The sequence below is a fragment of the Aphelocoma coerulescens genome, chromosome 2 (assembly GCF_041296385.1).
Source record: "Aphelocoma coerulescens isolate FSJ_1873_10779 chromosome 2, UR_Acoe_1.0, whole genome shotgun sequence".
NCBI classification, from domain to species: Eukaryota; Metazoa; Chordata; class Aves; order Passeriformes; family Corvidae; genus Aphelocoma; species Aphelocoma coerulescens.
The window spans coordinates 117,244,257-117,266,900 of record NC_091015.1 but is presented as its reverse complement, the minus strand read 5'-3'; the positions used below and the strand labels follow the sequence as shown (position 1 = coordinate 117,266,900).

The 22,644-nt window shown below is 41.7% G+C and overlaps 1 protein-coding gene and 1 long non-coding RNA gene across 14 annotated transcripts in view; one reads left to right on the top strand and one right to left on the bottom strand.

Moving 5' to 3' along the window:
* DLGAP1 (DLG associated protein 1) overlaps window positions 1-22,644 on the bottom strand; it is a 254,699-nt gene that overhangs the window by 8,149 nt on the left and 223,906 nt on the right. For all 13 annotated transcript variants that reach the window (XM_069004530.1, XM_069004525.1, XM_069004521.1 and 10 more), the window contains 3 exons: window positions 19,146-19,519; window positions 15,817-15,908; window positions 6,889-7,307 (listed from right to left, as the gene is read on the bottom strand). In XM_069004530.1, coding sequence (XP_068860631.1) covers window positions 6,889-7,307; window positions 15,817-15,908; window positions 19,146-19,519 — 885 coding nt within the window. The remainder of the gene's footprint in view (window positions 1-6,888; window positions 7,308-15,816; window positions 15,909-19,145; window positions 19,520-22,644) is intronic.
* The window catches only part of LOC138105009 (uncharacterized), a 43,392-nt gene continuing 34,210 nt past the window's right edge, over window positions 13,463-22,644 (top strand). The window contains exon 1 of the long non-coding RNA XR_011148355.1: window positions 13,463-13,604. This is a non-coding gene — a long non-coding RNA (uncharacterized lncRNA). The remainder of the gene's footprint in view (window positions 13,605-22,644) is intronic.

The following is a 22,644-nucleotide window of genomic DNA, read 5'->3' as shown; positions in this document are numbered from 1 at the left end:
ACCACTCAACTGAAAGGACTTTTCAATAGTAGGAGGAGCTACTCCGAGAGCTTTCATGTGGTTCCCATTGTTATGAAAACTCTTCCCACTGAGTATATTTGGGAACAGCTGCCTCATCTGGAGCTCGGCCACTCTGACACTTCCCAAGACTTGAGAAGGGGAAAAACAGTCTCGACTTCTTGGGATAAAAAACCCAAAAGAGATGAGGTGGGCTTTTCTTGGAAATATGCACAAAATAAGTTGGAAATCACATCCCAAAATGAAGAAATGTAAATACAACTTGTTGGTGATGGATGGGAATGTGTCCCTTTCTTCTGGGGAAGAAGAGCTTAATATTCAGAGATCTCAGCAGAGGGAAAAGGAAGTCCTTGTCCTTGGCTGCCTAGTGACTGGCTATTTGCCTAAAAACCATCATCCCAGCTGACTGCGGGATGCATGCTGATGCTGTTCTCTATTGTTGCCACTTCTGCTGTAGCTGCGGCTGTATCTAGTCAAGTGTCACTGATTCCTCGCCCCTCAAAAGCAAAAGCAAGGGGTCTGTTAATGTGCAACTCGTCAACAACCAACTCTGTCACGGAAGTTAGGGGGGAAAAAAGGACAAAAAACAAAGCATGCAAAAACCTGAAAGGAATCTCTCCAGAAGGCACAAAGCCTTATCAATAGCCTAAGTTTTGTTTCCAAACCCACGTGGCTTTTAGAGTTTCAAGGCAAAGTGCTCATTTTGCTTACTCAGTCAAAATCTCTGGTGCCCAACAGAAAGGCCAAGGTGTAGTGAAAAACCAAAGGCAAAAACAGACCAACAGACTTTCTTAGAAGAAAAGCCTGCAAGGTTTGAAGCCAAATACCAAGAAAATAAATGGAATTGCAAAGATGATACTCAAAACACATCAGAAAAGAATCAGAAAAATCTTTAACAGCAAGGGACATGGGGTACAGGAGGAAAAACACATAAACATTTAAATTGATGTGTTCAGCTAATAGGATACAAAGAAAACATATAAAACCGAGCAACAAAAAATCCCAGCCCATCAAGATGCAATCATAATGGATTTAAACACCTGTATAATGTTATTCATGTCTGCTTTCTGTTCCATACAGGGCTATACAGCACAGTCAGCACTGCTGGATCTGAATGCCTTCCAGTAATGCATTAAGCAACATTATTAACATCCATCATGTGCTTTGCTGTCACCCCTTTCCCAGAGGGAGAAGTGTGTGTACTGCAGTGTTTTGTTTTTATAGTTTGAATTTTTCCTTTTTTTTTTTCCCCTCCCTTCTTGCTTTGACCTCCCTTCCTTCTAAATCCAGTTCTCTCATGTAACATTTTTTACGAGATAGACAATTATGTCTATTCTTGAAGAACTGCTTCAGTACAGCTATTTTGATGTTATTCAGCTACTGTGGGATGCTTCCTCACTATTACTGTTCTTAACTAGGAGTCACAGAATATTATTTTAGGACACATTTCTGTGAATATCCTTGTGTCTCTAATGCCCCAACATGTTCTTCTTTTAAAACATTCTTGAAAATAGACTTGGACTATGTGCTGTTCAAGCAGTAAGTTCTTGCTTCTCTTGTTTCTAAGAATTGCATAGGACCTGTTTTGAAATTGTAGAGCTCTATGTATCTCCCCCCTCCATGTTTTCATCAGAAAAGAAACAGGAAAACAACAAAATAAAAGAATTGTGAACCCAAGCAAAAAAAAATAGTTGTCATCTGCTCTGTCTGGGAAGGTGACTGTGTGTATATCAAGGATAACAAAATACAAGAAAAGAACAGAACCCACCTGAAGTGATGTGAAAAGTAATCATGTAGAAGCCTGGGGGTTTTGAGAAGGGGCAGCTTTATTTGGCCTTAAAACCCCAACTGATGTATTTGCATTTCAACTTTGACAGGCCCCAGGGTCTAACAAGTGACAAAGGAGGCACTTTAGGATTGTGACTATCAAATGCCCTTAATGTGAAAACACCTGGTTGATAGGCGGGGCCCAAGCTAGGGAACAGAATACCAGAGACTTGCTCATTGCCCCAGGAGGAAGTGGCAGGAACAATGGCTGAAATTACAGGGACACAGCCCGACATTTGCGACATTTGCGTTGCAGATGTCGGCTGGGCACTATGAATATGAAGCAATCCTGCCACAGAGCTGTCACAATCCATTTCCAAGCCAGGATGGACCAGGATTTTAGCCTATTCCTGTTGACAGACCTACATTTAAATAACACCAAGCATGACAAAAGCCAGGAAATTCAAAGTTAAAGCTACTGCTCAGGTCTTAAGCTCAGCTATTAAGGAGAAAACAGCCAAATGGAACAAACTAGGGAAGGAGCAATCCTTGCTTTGAGTAATATATACTTACAGGAGCGATCTTATTGAAATTAATAGGGCTGTCTGCATGAGCAAATGCTGTTCATTTGGATTAAAGCAGTTTCCATGTGTTGTCTGACTTACTTGGATTTTATTAGCACATTTAATGTTTTTTTCCCTAACTAGATCGGTTCCTTGTTTATGGAATTCACTTTTTGCCTAGATAGCCTCTGGGCACTGGTAGAGCTTTCCTTAATCGCTTTCCTTTGAGAAACCCTCGTGTATGGAGAAGTCCCTTCTGGGGAGAAAAGAAAACCAGAACAAGAAAAGGATGAGTTGGGCATACGGCCAGAGGCATGTAGCCGGAGGGATTCCAGCAGGACTCGGCCACATAGTCAGGCTGGTGACCATCCCTCTGCACGGCTTCTCCAGCCCACTGCAGGATGAGGCTGGCTCACTCCTCAGAACGGCAAAGACCAGGATTGCTTGGAGAAGCCTCGCAGAGGAATGGCAAATGGTTTTCCTTGCTCCTGGCTGAGACTGAACTCTTCTTCTTTTGCCATGCACAGCTATTATGAAAAATGTACCTTTTCCTAAACTTTCTTCTCTCGTGTCTAGCCTTTACTCATGTTTTCTTTTGAAACAATCGAAACAAACCAAGATAGCAGAGAGTGTGTAAGCATTGCATAATTTGCCAGAACTGGATGAATTTGCAAAGGCTCTGGTCCTAAGCAGTGAGGTTCCTGCAGATTTGAGGTCAGCCTTTATTTACAGACTAGCCCAGAGGCTTTATTCACAGATTAGCCCATATACACTCAAGAGTTAAAATGACATGTCTTGTAAGAGCCTTGGTTTTCTGTTTTTAGTTTTTACTTGATTGGCCTGGCTTGTTTCGCCACTAAACCCACATTACACCTGACTTGTGGTGAATCAGGCCTGCTGTTTGCTTCCGATGGTTATCTTTACACCAAGGCCCCAGTACAACCCCATGTGAAAGAGAAACTCCTGGAGGGGGTGCAGGGAGAGGCAAAATGAAGATTTGTGGTTCTTCCAAGAAGGTCAGTGCTCCATGTGAAATACAAACAACAGAAAAAAAAAACAAACCTCTAAAGACAGGCCAAGGCCATAGGATCATGTTCCTGTGCCCACTGCTGCTGGGGAAAAAAGTGGTCAGAGATGTGCAGGGAGCCAGGTCTGATGCTGTGGATTTTGTGTGTAAATGGTGACAATAGAGGCCTGAGCCAAAACAACAACTGTAGTGAGGTCATCAACCAACAACTGTAGTGAGGCCCTGCCTATTTGAAATTTTGCAGGGGAGAGGTAGGAGGAGTAAGCAGATGGTTGAGGAAAAAACAAAAAAAGTCAACTGTTGATTTCACTTGAGGCCTGATCCAAAGTGTCAATCAATTCTCACAAGGTGTTTAGCCTCAGATGTGTAACATCTTTTTTTTTTTTTTTATGAGAGGCCTAGAGTTTGTAGCCAACCTCCCTGTAACTGCAAAATACACTGAAATCATATCAAGTATGTTAGCTTAAAGTGTGAGTGGTGTTCATCTGCCTGTCACACATGTTGCGGCTTTATCAGAAAATGATTTCAGCTAAAACCAGAATATACTATACAATAAATAATTCATGGCGGAAGGGAAGCCACATTTCTCTCTATATTGGCATTTCATCGTGCAGCCGCTGAACCACAGCTTGTTTTTATACAGAGCAGCAGACTCCATTTCCCAGCTAGAAACATTCAATCCCATCTGGTAGATTCATTCCCAGCTAGATAATACCCAACGTATCTATGTAACATACAAGCTACTGTCAAACAGCAGCGAGCCGTCTCCCCGAGACAGCTGTTCCGCACAAGGGCCGCATTGTCTGAGGGAAGCGCGGATCGTTTTACGTGGAGCGCCGGGGGGATGAGCCCTCTGTCAGCTGCCATGGCATCGAGAAAACCTCGCTCATCACACGTTCTTGTTATTTTGTTATCTGGCCAAACACATGCTGGGGATGTCAGGTTGGAAACAAAGGATGCATTCCCTGCTCTGGTTATATTTCATTAGGGAAAGCAAAGCAAACACACCTCTTCTCCTCCTTTCCCCTCTCTCTTTAAAGTTTATAGATGTCTGAAAAAGACGTTTTTCGGGGCAGGGTTTGTAACAACCAGGCTTTTGTTTCTGGCACTGCTGAGCGGGCAGAGCAGCCCCGGCCATATGCTTTTCCTTGGCACCAGGTAGAGTGGGACGTGCTGAGCTGCAGCAGAAAGCCCTGTGCAGCCTCTGTGGGAGGCAACTGACACGTGCCAGAGCAGCTGACAGCGTCACACTGGAATAAGTACTGCAACAGCGGCTACCAGACCCAGGTGACCCTTTTCCTCCTGCCATTTCCAGTGATCACAAGAAGTGCCAGGATACTTGCCATATGTGCTGTAAGGAGGCATTGGGAATAGCCAACCTAACCATTCCTTTATCTTCCCCATAACTGACTCCTCCACCTGATAGCTCATAGGGCCCTTTAAAACTGCCTTATATCAAAGACACCAAGACATTGAGAGAAAATTCAATGTAGATACGCAGTTTCTGCATCTATCAGCCTCATAAAAGTCACTTGATGTTCTTTTCCTACTACTTTATTTGTGCACCAACTACCTTGGTGCACAAATAAAATATTTATAGGTTTTTCCAGTGTTATCAGTTTATAGAATGACAGAATAGTTTGGGTTAGAGAGGACCTTTAAAAATCATCTAGTTTCAGCTCAACTGCCATGGGCAAGGATATCTTACACCAGACCAGGTTGCTCAAAGCTCCATCCAACATGGCCTTGAACCCTTTCCTGGCATGGCACATCACAACTTCCCTGGGCACCATTGCTCCAGTGCCTCACCACCCTCATCATAGAATATGTTTTCCTTACGACCAGTCCAAGCTGTTATGACAAAGAGAAAGCAATTGGGTTTTGTGGCTTTGACTTATAAAAGTTGTGTGTTTCCTATTTGTTATGCATTCACACTTCTTTTTCAATCTAAAATCTCATCATTTATGAGGTTTATGTGTTTCTTTGTACTACAGAAACAACAGAAACCCTTTCATTCTGATACAGGTTCAAAGAGATTTTTGAATGCATTGATGGTGTGAGGGAAAAAAAAGATTCAAAAATTCTAGAATTTGAGCAATCTGGACCTACTTTTAACATCAAAACTCCTATATTTTTTCTTCAGAAGAAACTGTTAGCCTATATATAACGTAAATTTTGTAGAAATATAAAACCTTTACATATCTTAAAATTCAGGTTATCTTATACCTGCCATTATAAATCAATTTCCAGTTGCTTACAGTTGTGTCTAACTGACTACCTAGATCATACCTTTTCATTCACTAGGTTGAATGGAAAGTTCCAGCAGAAACAGCTTATGCATTTCTAAGGATTTTTTTTCCAGTGCTAATTTCTTTCCTTTCATGAATCAAAACCTTTACATTTCAAAATAATTCAAACACCTCTCTTCTTGAGAGGAAGGGTTAGAAATTTTTAAGAAGCAATTCTGAACCTGAAGTCCTTGCTTTGGTAGAGGCTAATTTGGGCATTGGAAAAATATTACTTGTATATCCAGGAAAATATGCTTAGGTGTGCCTATATTGTAAAAAAATGAATTCTGTATATGCAGCTGCTCCTTAGTGTTTCCCAGAAGCTCCCTTCTAAAATTTGAAACAGCTTCATTAGCAAGGATCATGCTCGCAAGCTCACAGATTTACCTCTGTCTAAAGGCTGACAGCTAGCAATAGTACTGTTCCTTGTAAGAGAAATAAATGGAAAAAACCCTTCCATTTTTACTGGGAGAAAAAATTCTGGACCAGGAAACACATGTTCAGCCCTTCTGCCCTAATTAGAGTGAACGAATAAGATGTGAGCAACTCAACCCTCAACCCTTCTGAGTAATGAAGGTTTATTAGACAGTCCCATTACCTTACAGGTGGGTTAATATTGCTGACAATGGTGACAACTGAGATGTAGTTTGCATGTGTGTGGTCTTTTATCACACAATATGAAGAGCTTGTTTTATTGGGACGATCAGAGACAAATGAGAACTGGAAGGGAGATGTAGGGAGGCTGGAGAGGGCAAGAGAGAGAGAGAGGACAACTTGGAAGCATAACTGAAATCTCTTTCAGTAGGGAGAAACATCTAAATACTCTTATGCCAATCACCATCTGAAAAGGCAACTGAAATATTAATTTAATTACAAGGAACTACAATCTGTAAAACTATATTCGAAGGTTACGAGAAGTGATTTCAAGTAGAAGAGTTAAGAAACATTAATACTACAAGATCCCTAACCACACTCTCCTAATTATCCGCTGAACTATGCAATCCCAAAAGCTAATACCACTGGAGTTTCAGAAGTGCCGAGCATTTGCATTCCCTGCCAGCTTTAATAAGGATTATTATATACATACATACAGTCCTTCTGAGAATCATGACTGTAGCTTCATTAGCTAAGTAAGAAAGGGCACAATATAGAATTCACTGGAGTGAATTTGACCTATATTAAATCCATCTTTGCAGTTGCAATATTACTGTGTATGGTTACTTACTGTCCTCAGGTAAGTTGTTTTCACGTTCTTCTCTCTCCATCTGTTGGCACCAACCCTCCATACGGTCTCTCTCTGCCTGAAGTAGCTTCAGAAACCAGTGGCCATCTCGTGGGCACACTGACCTTTGAACAGCTTCCAGAGGATCTTCAGTAATAGAGTCAATCCATGGGTCAGGAGGAGGTAAAATTGATGGATCAAAATCTGTCTCAAAGTCATCATCCACTGCACATGCATGGTAATGGTTTCCTGACCCTTGTATGCTAACGGTAGAGGTGCTTGCATCTCGGGAGAACTGTCTTGATATTTGTCCAGAACATGTATTGTCCTCTTGAGGGTCAATTATTTCAAAGTTCTCATGGAAATCCAGGTCTGCTTGCACAGCTGTTGTTACACTATTAGATCGTGTAAACCTGCGGAAGCTTTGGAGAGCACAAACAGAAAATGTTTAGAAAATTTTCTCTAGGTAACGCAGTATGGAAGGACTTACTAAGATTCTACCACTCTTCCTAAGACTGGCAGTCACAGCTCTCAGTGCTACATTCACATGTTTTTTTTCTTGAAATGATCAGCATAAGCTTTTTTTCTCATTGCAAGCAAACAAACAAGCATCTCTCTTTTTCCATGCAAGCTCTCTGTTTATTGAGACAAGGACCTCTAATTGTTGTGTGGTTTAACAAAGCCAGAGGCCAGCCCAAGAAACGCTAACAGTGCCAGTAGCTCAGGATTTCAGTTTACTGATTAATGTAAAGTTAAAGGGGTCCAATTTTCAGAAGTGGTTTATCTTTTGATTTTTAAAATTCACACCCCTTTGAAGTTACACATCCAAACTCACAAGCCACATTTAAAAATCATACATGTGAAATCGATAAGATAGTAACAGCACTGAGTCTACTACATATGTAACATTGCACATCCCATTTATACAAAAAAAGTATTTTTAATTCAGATAAGTATTTTTATTGCTTCTTCATAATTATTCTTCATAATTATACATCTTCCATCTCTCACAATTTTAGTGCCCATTACCAGTGTCCAGACATTTTGTTTTTCACATTCAAACTTCAGTTTCAACCTGATCTTCTCTTTTTCACCAAAGCTAGTGTTCTGCCTCTGTCTGTGTTACCCTCACTGTGATGGCTGCTATCCTGTAGGGAGCTTCCTTTCACCTTGCAGAGTTCCCCTGTGTTGGGGCATCTTAGGGCTGAGAACAACTCTGAGGGTGAAGGCAAGAGCAGGGGAGAGAGGAGGTTTGGGGGTTTGGGTTGGGATAGGTTTTCTTTATGTAAACAGGACTTCAAATTCTGCAGTCCAAGGCACCCGAGGTGAAAAGGCTGACAGAAGAGGAGCACAGAGAAGTATAAGGAGTGAAAGACAACTAATGCTGTTGCAGGGGGTGGTAATTAGAACCCATTTGATCAGCAGTGAATTGTGGAGGGCAAAAGTGGAAAACAAGTGAGGCAGACAGCTGTCTTGCCCCATGATGAAAAAGAAGATAGAACCATAAATTAATTAACACAGATGTTTCTTAAATCAGTAATATTTAAGGTTCAGAATTAACATAGTTTTTAACTGAATAGGGACAGATTCCCATCTCCTCTTCTTAGTAGTCTAGGACGTCTGTGCACTCATGCAGCTAGTAATTAGTCTCCAATTTGCTCCCAGTCTCACATCTACACTTGAAACTAGTGTTAGGACCCATTTCCCTGTGATATTTTGGCTGTTTTGCCCTTGTCAGTTCTGTTTTTAGCTTGAGCTCAAGCAGCAGTGAAAATGCTGAAAAGATGGTGGAGCAGGATGCTGGGCACCATTTCACTTCCTTTCGTTTATATTCCACCTTCCGCTGAAGAGCAATAGCCAGTTAGACAAGTACAACTAATAGCATAATTTCTTCAAGTGTATTTAGTCTGCAGTTGGTGAGGGAGCAGATGGAAGGATGCTGAGGGAGAATTTAATGTCCTATATACCTGGTGCATCCACATAGCTCAGGAGGACTGCAGCAGACTTCAAGGAGAATTGTAATAGGTCCTGCTGATAGAGGAAATTAATGGCTGTTGATCTGGGGCTTTGAGAGGACTAGAGCAAAGCAAAACATGAGTTGAGAAAAGCCCTCCAATTAAAAAAAAAAAAAAATTCCTCTGCAGAGGGAAGCTCAAATTAACTTCTCAGGCATACCCATCCCAGGAAAACTTTAATAATAGATTCTGTACATATCATTTTAATAATCACAAACATTTTAACTTAGTGCTTGCTGCTTGCAGTTTTTTTGAAACAGGCTTTGTTAAGTGATACAAAAGTCATGGTTGTGACACTGTAGTTGTGCATGATATGCACCAGCAAACTGAAAAATAAAGAGTGAGCAGAATTCTTCAGCTTGGTAGTATTTATCCTTTGGGAAGTAGAGGAAAGCATTTTGTTACAGATTGATACAGCAGAAAAAGTTAGAAAGGGAGGACGAGGGTCGCTGGGGAGGTGGAATCACTTCCATAGGAGAAAACGTTTAGAAAACAGATGGCTTAGGAGGACTATGAGAGATCTATGAACTCCTGTCTAGGGGATGTTTCACCATTTCTCAGAGTGCAATGACGGTGGGGAGGAAGGCAGCTTAGAAGTCTAAAGATCTACATCTAGTGAAAGGAAGAACTTCTTCACACAATGTGTAATTAAATTGCCACAGAATCTTGGAAAAACCAAAGGTAAAAATAGGTTCAAAGAGAACCTGATAAAATTTGCAGGAAGAGCCATTACACAGATGTTATACCGGCTTAGGAAGTCCCTGAACAGCAGAATACTAAATTGGGAATGTCTACTGGGAGAAGCAGTACTTAGTTCACAGCCTTTGTCCTTTACACACACTCCTTTACACTTTTCCTAAGTATCTGCTATGGGCCCTGGCAGAGAAAAGCTCTTATACTATTAGTGATTAGAAAGACACTAACACTAGGCTGGCATTATAGCGGAAATCTATTTGTCCAATCCATGTTAGTTTTTTAGAAATTGCTTTAATTTGACTACCTTACAAATCCCTTATCTGCACTGAAGTGCATGCATGCATGCACACACACACACACACACACACACAAAATATGTATGCCCACACAGGCATGCTGTCTGAGGATTTCTTTTTAGTCATTTAGTCAGGGTTCACTGAAAGCCAAGGCACTAGTACACAGTGTACTTTTCCACACCTTCCACAGCACTGGTGAGAAGAGCAAATGCCTTAGTCCAGGCTTGCTCTTCTCCATGTCCCTACCTCCATGTCACAGCCAGCTTCTGCTTTCTTCAGTGCCCTAGACTCTGACAGTCTTCTGTTTCAGATGACCACTTGTATTTTCAGTTCACACCCTGGCTTTTCAGTGTACGCCAAAACCCAAATGTGAAAACATCAAAGTCTACTTGACAGGAGGACGTATTGCTGGAGGCTCTACATTTCATGTCTTTCAGGAGTGTACTCTTACTGGGTGCAATATCAACTAATGCCACCAAAACCAGACTCTGCTTAACAAATGAAATAGAATGACCTACTTTTTTTGCCTTTGTTTAATCTATATAATAGTACACTACAGGTTTGCTTGACAGTTTCTTGGCACTGGATTATGTAACTTATCTGTCTTCAAAAGAAAAACAACTTGGCAATAGAATATAGCATCAATTCAAAATTAAAAAAATATTTCCAAGGAAATGCATTTTGAATAAAATGGAAATACAGGAAGGCACTTACTATCTGCATGCCTCCAACTCATCTATATAAAATTAGTAGATGATAATAGATGGTAATTTTAGTCTCTGACACAGCTTCCTCATTCACTTCCAGGATGTTTTACTCTTACAAAATACCATTTGTGTCCCACATGAGCATTTTTTGCTTTGCTCTCAGTTAAAACTCCATACTAGAGGAGAGCTGTTGAAGCTAATGCCAAAGTTTTTGATACTTCTACCATATAAAACATTTACAAGGCATTCACATTCTACCTAAAAAAAAAAAAAAAAAGTTCAAAACAGAGGTTTGCTTCTTCTGCTTTCAGACTTGGCCCTTTTGTACTCAGTTGCGCCCTGCAGGCACAAGGTGTAATTACAGCTTCAGAGAATTGCCGCAGATATCTGGCCTAAGGTGCAGAAAGCCATGAAATCTCAGACTGGATAAACCAGTATGGAGAACAACAGAACGATGTGTTTTGAACAATAGCACGGTCACTTGTTAGCATTCAGCTCTCAGCTTCTAAGTCTTCTTTTGCTTTCTCTCCCAAAACATGTTTACAATTCAACTTAGATAACAATTCAGTTCTAAAAAACCCTCCAAGCCCAAAACCCCAGAAAAGATCTAGATTTCAAGCCAACTGATGCATGGTCAATCTCACAGGCATTTAGGTTAAACTCAGCCTTTCTTTACCCACTGGCTGTCCTCCTTCTTGGTGGTGGGCTTCTCTATTAAGGTTGCAGCTGCTGTCAGCAGAACAAAAAAAAACTGTGGAAGGAGTTAGCAGATATGGTACCATGTCTTCTAATGGCAGAAACAATATTCCCGCCCCAACCCCATTCCTTACAGCAGCTCATCTTTGTTCACCACACTGTTTTAAGCTGGTTGGTTTATTTGTTTTGTTGTTTTTTACCAACTCTTGGCCTTTGCATTGCAGAGCAGACATGCTGGCTGGAGCACTCAGCCTCCCTCCAGGGCTCAGTCTGGGGCAGGGAATCTATTGCCAACCGGCAGGGTGTGATCAGAAATTTATGGCCCCTTCTGCCAAGGCTAGGCCTGCAGCAGCCCACCAGCTGTCTGGGAGCCACCAGGGCTGTAAGGGTTTCCTTGGATCATGGGCAGCTGCAGCCAGGGAAGGAGATTGGCCCTGCCAGAGCCAGAGCCTGCTTTGCCTTTTGTTGACCAGAGCAGCAGTTCCTCCTCCAAACATGCACGGGTGTGGGGAATGAGTTCCACCAGGGTGGGACTGGCCAGAGGAACTGGTCTGGGTTGCAAGGGACGTTTAAAGGTCACCTAGTCCAACCTCCCTGAAATGAGCAGGCACATCTTCAACTACATCAGGTTGTCCAAGCCACGTCCAGCCTGACTTTGAATGTTTCCAGGGGTGGGGCATCTATGACCTTCAGAATTTCTCACAGGAGTGGCTTCCACCATGGAGAACATAGATAGCCAGAAAATGCTGCTGAGAAAAGTCATGCAAGTAGTTCATGGAATCACAGAATATTCTGAGTTGGAAGAGACCCACAAGGACCATCAAGTCCAACTCTTAGCCCTGCACAGAACATCCCCCAAGCATCACATCATGTGCTTCCTGCTTAGCTTACCCAAAATACAGACTTGAAAGTCTTAAAGAGTGCAGAGTTGAGAAGTTTGAGTTAGACTGTAGGATTGGCCTATTGGATAGGGAAGACACTAAAACCTGAGTATTTTTTGTTGGACAGTAAGTAACCAAACCCAAAAACCTACATGAATAAAACAGAAAAATATGGCTTTATATAGTAACAAAATCCAAAGGTGTGAGGGTTTTTTTCTGGAAGAGACAGCACAGGATTTTTGTTTGATTGTTTGCTTTATGTTACCACATGGTTATTTCAAACTATTCCCCTTTATACCATATCAAGAGGTGTGCTGTGGTAGGACATACTTTGTGTATCAAGATCTTGTGGTAAGACGCACTTTTGTGTATCAAGATATGGGGGCACCTTTCTCGGTGCCGCAGAAACCAGAAACCGGAGAAGGACCATCTGTCTAATGCAGTCTCCCATGGCAGTGTTCTTACTCCATTGTTTCAGTATTCAAAAATTCTTGTGATGGCAAATCAAGTACAATTACCAGCTGATAGTACACCTAGAACAATGAGTGTGGCAATTTTTGGGGTGACGGCATAATAGGAGGAGATCTTGTGGCAGACAAGATAAATTGCAAGAGAGGCTAAAACTGATTACAGAGCTGTGGGACTGAAAATCCCTTGTTCACAAAGAATGCATGCTAATTGTTCTGGCAGAATATATTATTTCTTTTTCTTCTGCTTCAGTAGAACTGGTTGACTTCTAACAACTCAGTTATCTTCTGTAAGTGAGGAGGGTGGTCCCTTGAGGTCAAGAAGAAGTTACAGGTAGAGAGAAAGGACAAACAGAAATGGACAAAAATTGAAGTGCCCTGAGATTGCATGGATCAGTTTCATTAGGTACACATTTCAAAACTGCCCTGGAAGGAAAAGGGGAAGAACATTTTGGTTAGGGTGTTGTCAGCATCATGGGGAAGGTCAGGTGAGAGATAAAAGACTAACAGCAGTAAGATCATGAGCTTGAAAGAAATGCGTATCAATTTCTCTCCAAGAGAATGACTGGACAGAGGTATTTTATAAATGTTAGAAATCACAGAGCTGCAGGTAGTGAATGGGTATGAAAAAGATTATTGAGAGCAGGCAGCATGAAGAACTGAGGATAAGATGAATACCAGCAATGCATCCAGTTGTTATGTGGTCAGGTAGCAGGAAGCACATTTATTCTTTCAGTTCAAGAGGAGAAGGCAGACTGAGGCATTTGTCTTGGCAGGAGGCCCACGTTACAGAGAGTGAAGGGCCAGTGAAAGGTCTGAGTTGAGATGGAAGACTGAAGAGAGAGAGCTGTCCTCTGAAGATGCTCTGTTTTTGAATTACTTAGATCAAGAAATGGAGGCAAAATGTTTTGCTTACTTGGTGCAAACAGAGAAGCAGGAATATTTAAAAGGACATGAGGAGGTAAGACTCCCAAGAGTGAGAATGACAATCGCATGAGGTGAGGGAAAGGGGAAGGAAAGAGCAGGAAGCCAAGAAGAGGACTGAAAGTTGTGGTAGGCTTTTGGTGCATCAGGCAAAGAGCTTTCTTGTTTTGTAACAGTGTACTTAATAGCTTCAACTGTCAAGGAAACATGATCAATTTACTGTATTTATCCTTTCTGCTGTGTCATTCTTCTCATTTTATATTTATTTAGTATTTCTGAAGTCTGGAATATTTTTAAAAACATTAACTTCTCAAAGATTCAGGTAAAAAGGGCTTTTCTTAGGCTTTGCAGATGTTATGGTGCAGGGGCAGTGAAGAATGTACTATATTTATAATTCTATTCCTGTAACAGATAATCAATACATTGTGCTCTGCTGTGTTAGGGGAAAAAAAAAAAAAGAGTATGAGTGCCCAACTGTGATGATAAGCCCTTTGTGTCTTGAGTGCACTCATTTTCTAAGGACTAGGGGCTGTCCTTTATCAGCCAGTTTACTTCTGAAAGTCCATGATAGATTGCTGCTTGCTGGTCTGCTCCAAACAGCAGCAACCTCAACTTTATCAGCAAGGAAACCCCCAAACACAGCTGTCAGTAAGTAATGCAGAAATATTGCTTGCTCAGGGCAGACTCTCACAGGCAAATCTTACCTTTTTCTCTGGAGCAATAAAAACTGCAGTAGAAAGAGGACTTTGGAAGTAAGGTATTTACAAACAGCCATTTCTTCCTTTCTTTGCGGGGAGGGGGAGGGTTGGGCTTTTGGGGTAGTTATTTCCTTTGTGCTCAGGCTGAAGTGAAATGATCCTTCAGCATCTATTCTAATGTGCTCATTTATCTACTGCTGGAAGAGTTGTGGGTAAATGGGGCTAAGGTCTAACACATAAAGAAATGTCTGCCAGCGAGAGATGTTTTAGCAGGTTAATGAGGAACTTGGTAACAGCCTAGCAGGGTCATTGCAAAATCACATTTCTTTTTTCTGAAATCACTTTAGCCTTTCAAAACCACAGGAAAATGCTCTGCTACTTTACAGGCAGATTTGGTTGACTCGAAAATGGTGTAGATAACATGCTATTTTTGAGTATTTTTATCACAGGTAGGAAAAAACAGGTGTGAAAATGGACATCTCCACCAGCTCTTGCAGTCAGCAGGCCAGAGAAGGAGAGAGGGCCTGAATTTTGTCAGCTCAGATTTGCTGCACCCAGGTTTTCTCTGGAGAGATTGCATGGATAACTCTTCCCTCACTGACAAGTCCTACTGCACCGAAGCTTTGCCTGTGACACAGGAGGGTACTGAGAGTTATCAAGAAAGTGGCTCTGGCATTCAAAAGCCACACTGTGCCCAAGCAGCCTGAGAAAAGAGAATAAAGACTTGGGTGGGTACTTGGAGTCACAGCAACACTGGGCAGGCCAGCACTCTCAGAGGCAAGGGGAGAGTCTGGCTTTTCTTCAGCCACTGAATCCAATTTTGGGAAGGAAGTAAGATTTGCAGTTGTGGTCAAGCACTCAAAAATTTTATGTGTCTCCCAAGTGCTACGCACAGTTATGCTGCCCTGCAATGTAACTGCAAATTTGTCATCAGAAAAAAACATGAGCCTTAAAGACAGCTGCTCTAGCTTATTTTTTCTTTTAAATTTTTTTTTCTTGAAGTATATTTGTTTTCTAATTCAGGGTATACTGCAGATTGTAGGGAGAACAGAGTTTTACAGGCTTGCTTTGTAATCTCAACAATTTTTTGCAAGGAAGCAATTGTAATGAAGAGATGTCTGGGTGAGATACCTGAGTAAAAGCATTCAGTTCGGCTCTGCCAGTGCTCTGTCACATGTGGCTGAAATTATTCTGCTGAAAAACAAGGTAAACTTTTCCTCATCAGTTCTATGCTGCTGCAGCCATCCCGAGACTAATACTCCAGCTGCAACAGTTTTTAGGTAGATTTTCTGGGGGAAAAGAGATTACCTGTAATATATTAGCCCTCAAAATATGTGGCAATTCTCTTCCATTTCTCTCACTGGTCCTGAAAAATCTTCTCTGAAAAATAAGAGCTACAACATTTGCAAGACTCAGCTTTTCAGCTGGGTGATCTAACAGTTCATCCAGGAAGCAGGTTTATGTGGTCATGTGTGCAGGAACTAGGGCTCTTAAAAATTAGTTGCGGCATAATTATTTACTTTAGAAAAAACAGGATTAACTTTTACTCACCACTTCTCCTCCTCTACTTGAACTCCAATGGACTGGAACTTACTGGTTACTTTATTGTCACCTGGTATGGTAGATTCTTCAGCACCATCAACCTTAAAAAAACCAAAGCACGACAGGTAATTAGAATGTATTTTAGCAGAGATATCACCCAGCTACTTGCAGTTTCTGTCCTCCTTAACTACTAAGTGTCTGCACATAGAGCTTGTACCATGAGTTTCTTCATCTAGTCAGATAGTTTGTCTGTGGTGTGTTCATTTCTGATGTTATTAGTGAATATTCATTATTCTTGCTAATCTGTAAAGCATTTCTGGAAAGACAATATTCAGTCTGCAACATGCGGATGGATTTTATCCAGTATTTTATGGAGGCTGGATGCTCACATTTGTCAGAGCACATCTCAGCAGCTGTAACTTCAGGTACTGTGCTCCACCATTTGTTTGATTTTACCTTCTATCTGTATGTGCATGTATATGTGAATTCATGTCAGAATTATGTGTTTATTTTGTTTAATGTTAGTGTCTCAAATCAGAGCACTGCAGAGATAAGATTTAAAGAAAGCAGATAAGAGTCTTAGATGCATTTTCTTTACTGCTTCATCATACACACAGGTGGTCCCCAGGAGCACAGGCTGGAACTTTATACCACATCTCCATGAGGAGGTTTGTACCAGCGGTATAAAGTTAAAATTTAACCACAGGTGTGTCTTTGAGCAAAATCACAATATTCTGGGTCCAATCAGTGTAGTTGTTAATTCCCAATGCTATATATAACATGGATAGTCATACAAGAAAAACATTTTCCAGCAGACAGAATTTTTGGGCAATAGCAGTGTCATGAAGTGACCTGTAAACTCTAACTGCCCATGGGTGTGCAAAATCTCCAGCTGTAGCTGGTGGCTGTTCCACCAGCAACTTCTTGCTGAGAGCCACTTGACCAGCCTATGCAGGAAAAGTGCTCAATGAGGAATGGGAGTTACTGAAGCTGTTCTGTGGGGTGAGGTACTTCCCTGATACTGAGGGTTCTGGGGAGATAAACACGCCTTAAATCCTATAACTGACAGAGTGAAGCAACCTTTTGATGGAAGGGCTTTTCTTTGCTTAACTTTCCTTGTTTGCTCAGCAGATCTACAGCAAAGGCTTGCAGTGTCCTGAGAGTGACTGAGGGGTGTAGAGGGCACACTAGGTTCATCAGAAGTGCACACTAGGTTTATTTGACAGAGGAGAAAGAAAACAAAGAATATGCCCGTGGCTAATGCAGCTTGCCCTGCTCTACAGAGATGAGTCAAACTATCATTAAGGTGTATACTTAGTCTGAGTTCAGACTAAGTCTGAACTAAGCTCCCCTTATTCTGTGGAGAGAGACTGACTCTATACTGCCAGTCAGAGGACTGACAGTGTACCTACCTCCTTTAGGGCAGTTGCTTGTAAGAGAAGCAATTTCTGGCATCGACAGCTATCTTAAGGTATTTCTACTCCCACACTACCCCTTCAGCTGTACTAGCATGACTGCTTGTGCAACGATGCTGCAAAATGGATCAGACAGCAGACTAGTCAAGTAGTTTTCTTTTATCTGTGAAGCCTGTCTGACTCTAAAAATCTCATTGATGTGCACAGCTGTGAGGGTGCCACCATGCACAGGCAGGAATCCTGTAAGGCTGTATCACTGCTGAAGGTTTCACTTCATGTCATCCCAGCTTCAGGCATCTCCACTGGTTTGTGCACAAACCCCGCCTTGGCAGACCCTCACGTACCGTCCCCAGCTTTCATGATTATTTCATGTGATTTATATTGGTCATCTGCAAACTTCAAAGTTTAAGAGGGAGATTGTCAAAGGCTTGAAGAGCATTTGGAGCTCTATTTTCCTCAGATCTCAGGAAACTGAGGCCTCTATACCTTTCTAAAGCAGCATTTGTTACTTGCAACACTACCTTAGGAAGAGATAGCAGGGAGATGGTCTCTCAAGAACCAGGATTCACATTACCATTGTTCATTTTGGCTTCTGCAAACATGGAAATTATTGCCTCGCACCCACTATCTTTGTCTGCTAAGGGATCTCAGTTTCTTTGATTGGTGAAATAAGGGATTACAATAATAAAATGACACTTTAGGCTTGGCTGGGAATGGGAATAAGTAACAGAAGAGCTTTCCTCTGTCCCTGTCCCACCTGGATCTTGCTCCTGCTTTTAATACTGAACATCAGCCCTTCTTTAAGAACATACCCAAAACAAACAGCTGTGAAGCAGTGAAAGTCTACAACAAAGGCAGTGAACTGAACCCAGAGGCAATAGTTATTATTGCCATTCCAAGATGAAGTGAAAGAGAAGTCTCAGCTTCTCCAGCAGCTACCCCTGGGATGGCATACTTCAGCACAGCACCTCTCATCTATCTCGGCAGACTGATACAGAGATTTCATGGTAAATTCTTAGGCTTTACTAATCAGATAAGCCTGTCCAGGCACACAATGCTGTGCTTACAACCACTTTCTGCAAGAAAAAAAAATCGTGTCTTCTTGTGAAGGCTGATAAGCTGTGGATTGCTATTCTATTTGTTTGGGATTCATCTTCTGGCAAAACCTGTGTTGATTCTCAGTTGATTTTAAGTTCAAGTACTTTGTTTCAAAAGCTAATCCTGCAAGCAGATAGTTGTGAGTTCTATGCACAGCATTTTTTTTTTGGGGGGGGAGGTAGGTAGGTGGGAAAGATTAATTAAGACAGCAGATTATATGGGTCTCGTTTATTTACTCTTGTCCTTCTGTAAAACGAAATGAACTTTGGCAGGGTTAGTTTTCTTGTTTCATTCCACTAGAGGTAACAAAATGTAATTCCCTTTAACAAGGGCAAATCAGAAGGAACTTATCTTCTGCTCTTGAGGCTGAGATAGAAACAATGCTGCCTCATTCAAGTGGCTACCAGTCATTATGAAATGCATGAATAAGCAGCGACAATTAATTCAGTGCGGCTGGATGAAAATATTTTTTTGGTGATAGTGTAATGTAAATCATTGTTTTACACATTCCCTTTCAATGATTTAATTCATGCCTTTCTGACCCCCGCTGTGGTATGATTCATAGATTAGTGCTCATGTGTGTAATTTAACAGAGCTGAATAACAAGCAGCACGGAGACTCAAACAAATCCTTGCATCTGATGTATTTGTGATAAATTAGGAAAACATCATTAGTACCATGCAGAATGATTATGCTGATGCAAGTTCTACATAGGTACCTGTCAGGACAAGAAGAAAAATACACAAAACATTGTATAATGAGCAGTAAAACAGACGTAGAAATCCAAAGCAATGGCAGGCATATAATCCATATCATGTACTGTACCTGTATTCCAATAGATAAGCATCTGTTTTTCTTGAAGTGATCCTTCTTCCTATCTTCTACTGCAACAGTGGCAATGGTTGTGGTGGTGGTGACAGTGGCAGTATTGTTCCCTACATGTTGGCTTGCAGGGCCATGGATCTGTGCATTGGCAGCTTCAATAGCAGCTGTCAGTGCCTTCATACTGTCCAGGCTTTCCGTGGAGTTGCTAAGTCCAGACTGACTGATGATATCTCCCCTCTGTCCATGCCCATCCATGTATGCATCTTGGGCAGACTCCGTGCTGCTCTGGGCTGTGATGGAAATAAATGGTTTGGTGGTAGTTCTCGGTGGGACTGGAGGTGGTGTCTTCTTGTAGGTGGTAATGCAGGATGACACTGGAAAAAAACATAGGAGAGTTCTTGTTTTATTGATGCTGCAGGTAAAATGGATGCAAATGTGATATCAAAGCATCAGTAAGCATGGACAGAGCAGAGGAGAGGAGGAGGCTGTTGGCCAAAGAGCCCCCAAAAGCTTCAATTTAAGAGCTATAGAAATTCCTTGCCTGCCAGTGTCTTCTATTCCTCCTACCTGAGTGGCAGAATTGCCAGTAGGGCAAATAGGGGGAGAAAATATCTATTTGCTAAGTTCTTCCTTAAGTCTTTTTAGGTTTGTTTTTCCTCAGTAGATTTTCTACTAACTGTTCTAAGCCCCATGGGAACAAGTCCTTCCACCAAAACATTTGTTCTGCTTATGGCTCCCAAACAAGATTCATGAGGATGATAAGTCTCCAGCCACTTATCCTTGCTAAATTGTACTTCAAGCAGTTTTATTGCAATTGTTTTGTCCCTCTACCCTGTCCTACTGTATGCAGAATTTCACACTACATTTTTCTAATGAGAGAGAGATTCCCAAACCACCTGCTATCAAAGTCTGTTAACACTCACCATGCTTGGACTTGTGTATTTCTTTCTATAAAATGTCTCACTTGTTGCACAGACTTCTCACATACTTTGAAATGCTTTGTAAGTTGCTGAGGACATATTTATAGACCATTTTGCCATTTCTCACCATAAATATAACATAATTTCTCACCATAAATATAACATTAGTTCTGGAAAAAAAATCACTTGATTTTACACACAGGGTGTTAGTGTCAATGAAGTCAATAGCTAAAACCTGTCAGTCAGTGGGAAAGTGTAAGTATAAATGTTTGCAATAACAAAAACTTTAACAAAAGTTCATATTTTGAAGGCCATGTTCCCTTTGTAAGTGCCGCTATATGGAGTTAGAAGCTCAGCTTTAGGTTCCCAGGTTAAAACTATTGTACTGTATACACAGAATTACATACACAAAGCACTACATGGAGATAAAAACATCTTCCTTTAAGGGTTAGTTGGCAGCTCTGCATTACTGAAGTCCTGGAATGCTTTCAAGGGAGGAAAGAAAGTCCATTAAGAACAAAAAACAACCATGATATGCTCTATTTTTTAACAAAATAAATGCAGGCATGAACCTGTGCAAAGTTCAGACACAAACTTGTTAACATAAATTCTTATTAACAGTAATCATATGGCAAGAAATGATTCATAAGATCATTTTAATTGGCAGACGTCTATGCCACCCACATAAAAGGTAACTCTACTACAGCTGTTCTGCTCTCTGTTTGCACTGTATCTGCTTGCTGAGCCAGAAGCCATTATGGTATTAATTTGACTAGCTCACATCCATATGCCTCATATCTCCCCATAGCTGTAGCAATAGCTACATTGTAAAAGGTGTTTCCAGGGCATGAAATCACACGGGATTTTTTTAAAGGATTCTAGTATAAGTTTCTGATAACGTGTCTGAACCCATGTTAAACACGTTTCTGAATGCTAATGGAAAAAAGAGTGTTTCAGGTAGTGAGGGTTTTGAAACTATGATTCACTTCTGAAGACTCAAACAGAAACCACGGCATCTCTGAGAGAAGAGATGGCTAAAAATGGACTTGTCAAATTTTAACTCTGGGGAAGTGAATAGTTAATAGGGGTTAAAGGTGTTTTATAAAGTGCTCATGACAAGATCTGTATCTGGAACTAACAGATAGGGTGACAGTTTTACAAAGGGAATTATGAATGTCGTGCTATTCTTCATCGGTTTTGATTTTTGCTGTCAAAAAGCATTTGTTGTGGCAGGACATGCAGGTAAATCAGCTGCTGTTGCTGCAGCACAATCATGGACTCCAGGACTCATGGAGAATTGTGGAGGCTACTGCTTGGATCAGGATACCCCAGAAACACCCCAGGTGGTTCATGGTCTGGAGAATGTTCTCCAAGTTGTGGAAATGCAAACTGAAATTCAGCACAGAGGAATTCAAAGCACACACACACGAATATATCCAGGTAACCCTTTGGGAAAAAAAGGTGCAAAATTTGTCTAATAGAGGTTCGTGAACAACACTACTTTGAAATTCAGCAAAGTAGAAATTGCACCATTTGAAATATGCTAGGCAAGGTCACTGCGGAACTACTGGGGACATGCCAGCACCTTCAGTCCATCCCAGCACGGCACATAAGCATCATTTTTCTTACATAGCAGAGAGGGAAATGATAATGAAATACACTTGAAAAGGGGTCTTAGGTAGGAGGGAGAGCATCAGAACCAAAGAGCAAGCCTTAACAAGACAGGTCCCTACATCACTGGGCATCCCCCACTAGAAAGAAAGTCAATAGCAACTGTCTATTGACAGCTACCATGCTCTCTGGACACAGCAATACAAATACAGAATTGCCTGATTAAGCTGTCTTTCATTCTGTTGGTAAATGTACTCAATGAGGAGTATAATCCACACTGCAGTGAAAGATGTTTGCACTCAGCTAATTAGATCTGAAGTTATTCTTAAGAGGGGGAGAGAATTGACAAGTCATACGGTGAAATTGTAAAGAGAAATAGCAAAACGTTCTTTTAGCAATTCAAAACAAATCCTCGGTTTCCTGGAGTCACGCAGCACATACTGTACAGCTCCAGAGAAGCAGAGTGTGCAAGTCATAAAAGAACCCCAGGCACTTCATTACTGGAAATGATGTAAGCTCCTGCCGCTCCCCTGCAGAAACGACAACAAAACAATGCCGCGGCCGCCGCCGCTGTCGGAGGCAGCTGCTCTCAGTGTCGGGGCTGGCCGAGCCCTCCGAGCCGCTGAGGCACAACAATGAAAGGCATTCGGTGCAGCAGTTCTTCCCCGTGTGCTCTCAAGTACCTGGCAGCTTGTGTCAGGGCAACCTGAAGGATCTGCGGCTGTTTAAGTGGCCACGGTATTTTGAATGCTAAGCTGCTCGAAAAACGAAACGAGTCCTTCCCCCCAAAAATTGTCAAACCCCTGGCGCTCTTCTTGTCCAGCCAGGAGAGCCTGAGCTTTCAGTCGGTGCAGGGAGAGCACATCCATGCCGCGTTTTGCCCCTGCGGGCAGAGGAGGAAACTCATCTCTCCCGCTTTCCTGCAGCACAGACTGCCCGGCAGGAGGACTCAGAGGGAAACGACTACA